The following is a 9,205-nucleotide window of genomic DNA, read 5'->3' on the forward strand; positions in this document are numbered from 1 at the left end:
CAGTCGTTCCTGTAAAGCAGTAGGCACTGGGTGCCCATTGCGGCAGCGGCTCGAGTGGGCTGAGGGTGCTGGGACTCGCCCTGCAGTGTTAGGAGCTTGCAGGAGCGGTGTTTGCAGTTCCCACTGGGAGGCAAGCACCTTTCTCCGCTCCCCACGTGCGGCATAGATGCAGAGTTCATTGGGGTGCAAAACGTTCTTCCGTTCTGCCTTTGGTCCCAACCCTGGCGTCCTTCTGGGGTCACGCATCCGTCCTTGTGTGTCACAGCTGATGCCCCTTTGGGCACGGCCACTCAGTGCACGTGGTGTCCTGGTCCCAGGGTGAGACCCCTCCGTCCCAGAGCTGCTGAACATGTTTCCCCTCTTTCCCCTGCCGAGCCAGGATCTCCGCCAAGGATCTGAAGAACATGCTGTCTCAGGTCAACTACCGGGTCCCCAACATGAGGTTCCTGCGGGAGAGACTCACGGTGAGTGTGTGACCCCTCCGCTCTCCTCGTTTGCGCTGGGGACCCTGGGCAGCCCGTTGCCTGCCTTTGAGCAAAACCTGGTGGTGGTTAAACTCCCACGGCACGTTTGCATATTGCAGAGGCTCCCAGCCTTTCCCGGGAGGGCCCCCACCCACGGCGGCGACTGAAGAGGTGCCAGCTCCCACTGGGTGCCGCACCCTGACCCGTTTGTGGCCAGCGCCCTCTTTTTACCCCGCCCTGCCTCCCCCGCTCCCCGCATTGCTCCTGGCTCTGGTCTAGGGCTTTGCCCTGGTGGGGTAGAGTGCAGGACGGGCAGCGAGGCCAGCCGGTCCTGCATCCCGGGTCCTGCATCCCACTGCCACCAGGTGAGAGGCGGCCAGCTCTGCCAGCATCACTGCAGACCCAGGAACGAAGGGTCATCTCCTGGTGACCAGCCATTTCCACCAGCGCTGAACTCCGAGGCCGAAGGGCAGCGTATCCAAAGGAGAGCAGGCGCTTCGGCTCTTGCTGTTTCCAGACACTTTGGATGCTCTCTGCAAACAAAAATTAAAATGATCCTTATGTAACTATTCAAGTAAACGATAACACTTTTTAATCAGCACTGTGATGCCTTTATGTGCGTGAGCTGGGGGAATCGCGTAACTCTGTTTAGATGTGCCTGTGTCCTGGGCGCTGCGGGGTCCCACTGGCCCCAGCAGAGATGGGCAAAGGTAGGAGGCAAAGTCTGGCCAGGTTTTGGCCTTTCCCTCCTCCTTTTCCCCCAGGAATCCTGGTGGGACGAGACACTCCTCGGGCCGTGCAGAGTTGCCTGTGGCCCCTGTAAAACCTCTGGGTTTTTTTTTTTTTTGCCACAGGACGTGGAGCAGAGGAACGGGGATATCACGTACGGGCAGTTTGCACAGCTCTACCGCAGCCTGATGTTCAGCGCCCAGAAAATGGTAAGAGCTGAATTCTCCAGGGCCGGCAAGGGAAGGGAGAGACCATATTTGTTACTGGGCATTCCCTCTTAATTGCCTTTTTAACCCTGCTGCCCTCAGCTAATAGGTCTTGTCTCCTACCTCTGGGCCAGGGATGACAGGGAGTAAAGAAGTTACTGCTTTAGGCTGGTTAGCACGGGGCTGCTTGGGCTGCTGGGGACGGGGGAGGCGGTGTGTGAGCAATGGCTGTAGGAAAGCAGAGCTGCGCGGTGCTGGTTTGCTATGCCCGTTACCTTCTTGATCAATTTGTGCTTTCATATACGTTGGTGAGATTGAGTGCAAACCTAATGCTCGTGCTTCTTCTTTTACAGATGGATGTCCCGTTCCTAGAAAGGTGGATAATTCTCTGTATTTGCTGGGGAAAGGGCTGTTTTCTTTTGCTTCGTAATGTGCTTTGGTGCCTGCAGCAGCGTGTCGGGGAGGAGGAATGCTGCACACCTCTTGCTTGCCACCGCGCTGCTTCCGTTGTTGCACTCTGAATAAGCATCTTTGCTGTAGACACTTCAGCTCGGGTCGGTGAGGGCTCTCTTCCTTCCAGACATCCCGCTGAGATGCAGCTCAGGTCAGCCGCCTCCAAAAACGGTCAGTTGGTTTACGTGAAGTAACCAGACCTTGAGCCACCTCCCAAAGGTTATCCTCGTGGTTGGTGCAGTGGTTGGTGCAATGCCGGGGACTGTGCAGGCTGTGCATGGCGAACTCCCCTCGGGCTCCTCTCCAGGCAGTGCCTGGGGTGCCATTGCCAACTGTGCCCTTCCCTGCCCTGTGCACATCTCAGCCGTGATAAAAAGAGCTTGAATTTAGACAGGGAAGTTAAAGAGTGAAAGACTTGTTAACTTGTCAGGTAATTCCTCTCTTTTTAATTATAACCATAGAAAAGAGGGTTGGCCACGACCTCAGCAGACCATCTTGCTCATCCCTCTGCCCAGGGCAGCCAGCACTGCCCAGTCCATTTCTGGGTTTTTTTGGTGTTAGTCCCCAGCATGGCCCTTGGCTGTCCATTGAAGCTTGGTACGTTCATGGACAAGTCTTTTGAGATAATCAGCTACAAACGATTCCCTCCTTCATTCCTTGCCCTGCCTCCTTCAGTCCACGTCCTCTGGATACCTGTAGTTCTGTCCTGTCTACAATCACCCCTTGACTGCCCTGCACCTATTTAGTTCTTTTCACTCTTGTACAAGCCAGACCCTCTATTTTTTTTTGTACAAATCAGTCCCTCTGATGATTTTTGCTGCCCTTCACCAGAGTTTCATGTTGTCGTACCCTTGGCAGTGCGAATCCTGGACTGCTCCTGGAGGCTCTGAGATATGGACGTGTAATCTCAGCTGCTGTGTGTTTACTGTCATGCCCTCCTCGGCTGCCTCTGCTCCTCCCGCTCTGCTCTTGCAGCGCTGCGTGCTCGGGGCACGTCTTGCTTGCACGCGCCATGGTGGTTGCGGGTGGCATCTCACATGATGCCGGCAACAGTTGGTCGTGATGTGCTGCGTGAGTGACCGAAGCTTGTCTCTCTCTCTCTCTCTCTCTCTCTCTCTCTCTCTCTGCTTTTCAGGGGTGGAGAAAGGTCTGAGCACTTCAGGGTGTCGCTGCTGGAGTTGCAGAAGTTCTTGCTGGAGTACCAGAGGGTGAGCTCGGCACAGGCCCAGGGGAGGGACGAGGGGGTAGGCACCGGTATGGGTAGGGATCCGGTACTCCAAGGGTAGCCTTGCCATGGAGCTGAGAGATTTGATCGTGGGGTGCTCTGCCTGGCACGGCCACAACCTGAGCGCATCCTTCCTGGAGCAGGAGGTGGTGCAGGGGAAGCGCTGGTGAGGGTAAAGCTGCCCTCAGCCAGGCAGAAAAGGGACCAAGAGCAGAAGATCTGAGAGGAGGGAGGAACTGGTCAGTGGAGATTTACCCAGTCCCTGTGACCCTGGCTGGTACTTCAGGTTTGCAGCAGCCGAAGCGTCATGGTCCGTCCTGTCTGCTCGGGAGCTCTCAGCAGCTCCTGAGGAGCAACCGCTCGATTCCATTGCTGACCTTTCCATTTAAAAGTGATTTTAGGTCGCTCAGCAAGCACAGCATGCACGCTCGGACACACACATAGACGCAAGCAGCGCGTTTGCAGGCTGCACAGGCCCTTTATTTCGACTCTCGCTGCGCTCCTGGCTCGTTGCTGGTCTCCTTCTCCAAGAGGACAGGGGTGGCTCGCGAAAGCACTGCCATGCCTCGCGTGAGAGCATGGGGCCTCCTGCTTTGCACCGTCCTCCCCGTCTCCCACCGCCGCCTCCCTGCCCATGGTCAACCAGCAAAGAGACGCAGCCTTTTTGATGGCCTAATGAAAGACACCCAGGGAGAGAGAGGAGCAAAAGGAAACCGAGTTGGCTTCTGCTGCTGAAGCAGGAGGGATGGCAGATGTGTGCAAAGGAGCTATCGGAGAGAAAAATGCGTGGATTGAGAAAATGAAGACCACTTAGAAACAGGGCAGATTTCTGCAGTTGCATGCTATCCGGCATTTGTGCTGACAGTTGAATTCCTGGCAGAGATGGTCTTGCATTAAAAACTGCCTCCTTAATGGTTAAAGCTTCTAGTTGGATGAGCTGCATGTGGTTTTGAATACTTTCTGAAATGGTTTCTTTTTTATGTCTTTCTTGGGGTTTGCAGGAGCTCTGGGCTGCAGATACCCTTCAGGTACAGGAATTCATGTTCAACTTTCTGAGAGACCCTTTGAGGGAGATTGACGAGCCTTATTTCTCCCTGGACGAAGTAAGACACCTTGAACGCTAGCGTGTACGGAGTGGGGCGGAGGAGGGTGTGACATCCCCAGCGCGATGTGTGACAGCTCTGCTGTCCGTGTCTTCACTGCGGGGTGGCGGTGCTTAAAGGATCACAGCTCTTGTAAGCTGCATTGCTGTGTGAGATGAGCGTGGTGGGTCACCATGTTGCACAAGAGCTGGTTGGCGAAGGGAATGACTTCTGGGCTCTCTTCTTGTGGTGAATGTGTGCAGCTGGGAGTGCTCATCAGGCAGTTCATTTGGAGAAGGAAAGGGGCTGCATTTGGCTTAATGCCCCTTTGGGGCATGTAAGAATCTTTTCAAAGCAAGAAGAGCTGAAAACAAAAGAATAAAAACAACTGGAGATGACCATGTCACTGGCACTCTGGACCAACTCCCACACGAAGGTCCCTTGACCCACATGGCCTTAGTGAGCTGTTGCCTGCCATGTGAGCTGCAAAATAAAAGGCAGAGCAATTCATTTGTCTCCAGCTGGGTCAAAGGATTTGTACAGATATCTGGCACAGCTCAGAGGATAGGTGGCTGTGCCTAAGCTGTGGTTACTCGAGCACGCTGGGTCAGGTAGCTTGTGTGCTGTCTTGGTTGCCTCTGGTCAGTCTGTGCTGAGCTTAGAAAATAGCTACCTGCTCGGTAGCTGCTGACACGGAGGGTGAGATGTGTGTGAAGCTAAACCACAGCACCCGCCTCCTCCGCATCATTAACACAGTTCTGTTTCTTCCTGAGCAGTTTCTCACCTTCCTGTTTTCCAAAGAGAACAGCATCTGGAACTCGCAACTGGACATGGTGTGTCTGGAGAACATGAACAACCCCCTCTCCCATTACTGGATCTCCTCCTCACACAACACGTAAGGACTAGGGGATGGCTCTCTCCACCCACCCGCTCCCAGCATCCTCTTCCCCTGTGCCAGGGTGGGATTCTCCCAGTTCTGCCCGATCCCAGTGACGGGTCAAGTAGACTTTTCCAACCCGGGGTCAGTACATCAGAGGCCTTCCTCTTGGTGCCCCAGTCCTCCCTCCGTCGTTTAACCATCCGTGTTTTGCTCCGGTGTAGTCAGCAGCACACATCTGCACAGAGTGTGCTCGCAGGTCCCGGGCTGTCACTCTGGCGATTTCTTACCATTGCAGTGTCATCTTCCACAGCCTCTAAGGACAGATGTGACAAAAACCTGGCAGGCTGAAATTGGCCATTTTCCTTCTCTGCTGCTAGAAGAATCTTACAGAAACTGCTTTCTTTGCAGACAGGCTCTGTCTGTGCTCCCTGTTCACGGGGGCACCTCAGCCCGAATTTAAAGGTCCAAGAGCCTAAGCCAGCTGACAGCCTGGAGGGCAGGCAGCGAGCTCTGCCTGCCTACAAGAGCTGGTCTAACCCTGCTCTCAGGCTGCTTCTGGTGGGTGCAGGGGGCTCTTTGTGGCACCAATGCTGATATCGCTCTTTGAGGCTTATCTCAAGAGCCAGCAGCAAGGCTGGACCGCAGAGTAGTGCTTGCAGCCCCTTGTAGTAGGGGCAGAGTTGAGCCCCTCACCTGGAGAAGATGGCAGGTCTGGGGGAAAGTCGCTCTCGCCGTTCCTTGCATTGCAGAGGCAGGTCTGCATGTCCCAGTGGACATCCATGGCCGTGGTAAGCATGTTGCTCTGTTGATGTGTTCTCTCACATGAAAGGTACCTGACGGGGGATCAGTTCTCGAGCGAGTCCTCGCTGGAGGCGTACGCCCGCTGCTTGCGCATGGGATGCCGCTGTATCGAATGTGAGTGCCCCCACATCTGTCTCCATCGTCGCGATAGCTTGCGGTGGTCAGGGAAGGCTTTGCGTGGAAGGCAGGGCTGAAGGTTGACGTGCCAGTGGCAGCATTGTCACCATGATGTGCTGAAAGGGCTGAGGTCATTTGCTTTGTGGGACTGGGTGGTACATGCCCGAGCTTTTGGTCCCCCAGAAAGATCTGGACTTTCACCTCGCTCCTTTATTACCATCCAGTGCAATTCCCAGCAGCGCTTAGTTCAGTCCATCTCATGTCCATGTCCTGCCTATGTTCCAGCCTTTGGGCTAAGTTTCCCCCATGATCTCTTTCAGTGGATTGCTGGGACGGTCCCGATGGCATGCCGGTGATCTACCATGGACACACCTTAACCACCAAGATCAAGTTCTCTGATGTCTTGGTCACTATCAAGGAGCATGCCTTTGTCACCTCCGAGTGAGTACAGCAGGGACCTGGTCTTCAGCAAAGTGAAGCCCACCTTTATCCAGAGACCCCACACAAGACCGTGTGCCTGGGATTCGGTGGGAATAAAGCGTGTTGTGCCTCCCAGCCCAGAGGAGATTTCACCCAGAAAAAAGTTGTCAGAGGGAAGACCTTGGGTAAACCCCAGTAGTTTTCCAGTCCTTCTCCACTCTGTGCATTGCCAGCAGCGTTAGGGACACCTTGCTGTAGGGTGGTTATGCTGAATGCTCAAGACAGCACAGATCACTGTTGATGCAAACTGCTCTTTGAGGGCACAGAGGCCAGGTTTTGAAACAGGGCTCAGAAGGTGTTAGTTCCATCCAGACACCACTCTGGGATTGATGGCTCTTTTCCTCCTCCCAGTTTCCCCGTCATTCTGTCCATTGAGGACCACTGCAGCATTGCTCAACAGAGGAACATGGCTCAGAATTTCAAGAAGGTCTTTGGGGACATGCTCTTGACCAAACCAGTAGATATTTCTGCTGACGGCCTTCCCTCTCCAAACCAGCTCAAGAGGAAGATTCTCATCAAGGTGAACTCCCCAGCAAGGCTCCTAAGTGGAGAGAATGGGGGCAGATGGGGTGAGGGTGTGGGACCAAGGGGAGCCCCTTACCTCTGAAAGGGGTTGGTTGACAGGGCATGAGGTGGAAGTGGAGACCTGATGCTAGAAACAAATGGAGACAAAGAGCTCTCTTGCTTGAGAGGAGCTGCTGGGAAGCGAGCTGGGTGCTGCCTTTCTTGGGGGATGTTGGTATTTCTGCTGCAGAAATCACCTCGGGGAAAAAAGGGTGGGACTTTAGTGCTATTTGATAATCTCTGTGGCACGGGTCTTACCTTGGTCCTTTTAGTCTGGAGGAACCCGCTGCAGCAGACCTGGAGTTTTAGGGTTGTTCACTGGGAAATCCATGCTGCTTTTTGGGTGCCTGCTTCCCTCAAGGTGCCTGACCTGCCCTCTCGTCCCTCAGCACAAGAAGCTGGCAGAGGGCAGTGCTTACGAGGAGCTACCTGCGTCCGTAATGTATTCAGAGAACGACATCAGCAACTCCATCAAGAACGGGATCCTCTACCTGGAAGACCCCATCAATCACGTATGTCTCTCTCTGCCACTGTCACCCTGGCCCTGCTCTGTGGGCTCCATAAATGACATGGTAACTCCGTAAGGCACTGTGTGGTGCTGGAAGGAAGGGCTGTGGTGCAAATGATCTAAGAGGCCGTTGGTCTATCCTGTTTCTCAGGAGTCTCTGAAGGCTGAGGGAGTTTTTATGCTGGCTCTCTCCTGTGCTCTTCCCTAGGCATCTCCTGTTGGCCCTTGTTAGAGGCAGAAGGCTGAGCTAGAGGGAGCTCTGGGCTGATGCACTGCAGCTGCTCTTGTGTAATCCGTATAGCCTGTTATCTGTTGCTGCAGTAAGTCCTAGCGATGGCCTGCATTTCTAGACCTGCCTGCCTCCTACCAAGTGCCTACACACTTAACACACCTAAACGAGCATTCTGCTTTGTAAAGCGCCGAGCGTTCATTTTACTGCGCGCACTTACTTATACACAGTCCACTTCTTCAGCTGCTTTGCTTTGCTGAGGATCTGTCAGGCAAAGTCACACGCGAATGAAACAGGTTTTTGGAAAATAAGAAAGTGCAATGGTAAAGCTGCATAACCATCTCCGATATCCTCATCTCTGATATCCCCCGAGCTGATCCATGCCGAATGTTTTCTTTTTGCATTGATTTGCTCTTCATTTGGTCATCTTTTAATACGTGCTGAGGTGTTTGCCAGTGTGATCTGCAGCCAGTTTGTATGCAAGACCTATCACATGCTGGTTTTTTGCTACTGATAAACCCGTGCTTCAGATCTGGGAGATGTCTTGGAAGCTCCTGTGACTCCACTGAAATCGGTGTTGTTGGCGACTGTCCTTCACAAACCCGATCACCCCTCACTGCTTGTGCTGATCAAGAAGGGAAGATCCCACAGATGGGTGGTGGGCCAGCTTGGTGTTTCCTCAGGGGGTCTCTTTGCCCAGAGTTTGTTTCCTTGCAGGAGTGGAACCCACATTACTTTGTCCTGACCAGCAGCAAGATCTATTACTCTGGGGAGACAACCAGTGACCAAGGAAATGAGGATGAGGAAGAGCAAAAGGAGGTGAGGGCTCCCTTGCATGACAGTGAGTTATTCCCCTAGAGAAAGGACTTGACTGCCCAAGGGGCTGAGCATCTCCACTGCCAGCTGACTTCAGGGGGAGACCCTGTGGTGGGAAGGGTGGGAGCTGCTTCAGAAACTCCCTGGTCCTGGTTGGAAGACCCCTGAGCAGAGCAGACTCTGGCACCACGAGCCTGCCCTCAGTAACCCAGGACGGTGGGTTTTCCCCCTGCCAGGTGAGCAACAGCACCGAGCTTCACTCCACGGAGAAGTGGTTTCACGGCAAGCTGGGAGCGGGACGCGACGGGCGGCACATCGCGGAGCGGCTGCTGACGGAGTACTGCATCGAGACGGGGGCCCCCGATGGCTCCTTCCTCGTCAGAGAGAGCGAGACCTTTGTTGGAGACTACACCCTCTCCTTCTGGTGAGGGCCACAGGCACCAGCCTGCTGCGCGGTGTCGCTCCTGGGGTAGTCTTTATCTTGACGCCACCTTCAGTGGTGGGGTCCCCTTCCCCAGTGGTGCGCGAGCAGGTTTCTCCCCTTTTTCTGTGCCCCAGCATCATGTCAACTCACTGTCCCAGTGCAGAAGGGTCAAGTCCCTTGGGACCCTGGCGCGATGGAACTCCTGTGGGGCAGGCAGGCCGTGTCCA

At 54.4% G+C, this 9,205-nt stretch overlaps 1 protein-coding gene across 1 annotated transcript in view; it reads left to right on the top strand.

Annotated features, from left to right (window-relative positions):
- Window positions 1-379: 379 nt before the first annotated feature.
- The window catches only part of PLCG1 (phospholipase C, gamma 1), a gene marked incomplete at its 5' end in the record, with an annotated part of 18,928 nt that continues 10,102 nt past the window's right edge, over window positions 380-9,205 (top strand). The window contains 12 exons of the mRNA XM_009579103.1: window positions 380-464; window positions 1,319-1,402; window positions 1,753-1,775; window positions 2,988-3,060; window positions 4,079-4,180; window positions 4,936-5,054; window positions 5,869-5,954; window positions 6,278-6,398; window positions 6,789-6,957; window positions 7,391-7,513; window positions 8,456-8,557; window positions 8,791-8,978. Coding sequence (XP_009577398.1) covers window positions 380-464; window positions 1,319-1,402; window positions 1,753-1,775; window positions 2,988-3,060; window positions 4,079-4,180; window positions 4,936-5,054; window positions 5,869-5,954; window positions 6,278-6,398; window positions 6,789-6,957; window positions 7,391-7,513; window positions 8,456-8,557; window positions 8,791-8,978 — 1,275 coding nt within the window. The remainder of the gene's footprint in view (window positions 465-1,318; window positions 1,403-1,752; window positions 1,776-2,987; window positions 3,061-4,078; window positions 4,181-4,935; window positions 5,055-5,868; window positions 5,955-6,277; window positions 6,399-6,788; window positions 6,958-7,390; window positions 7,514-8,455; window positions 8,558-8,790; window positions 8,979-9,205) is intronic.

Source organism: Fulmarus glacialis, unplaced genomic scaffold (assembly GCF_000690835.1).
Source record: "Fulmarus glacialis isolate BGI_N327 unplaced genomic scaffold, ASM69083v1 scaffold446, whole genome shotgun sequence".
Taxonomy (NCBI): Eukaryota; Metazoa; Chordata; class Aves; order Procellariiformes; family Procellariidae; genus Fulmarus; species Fulmarus glacialis.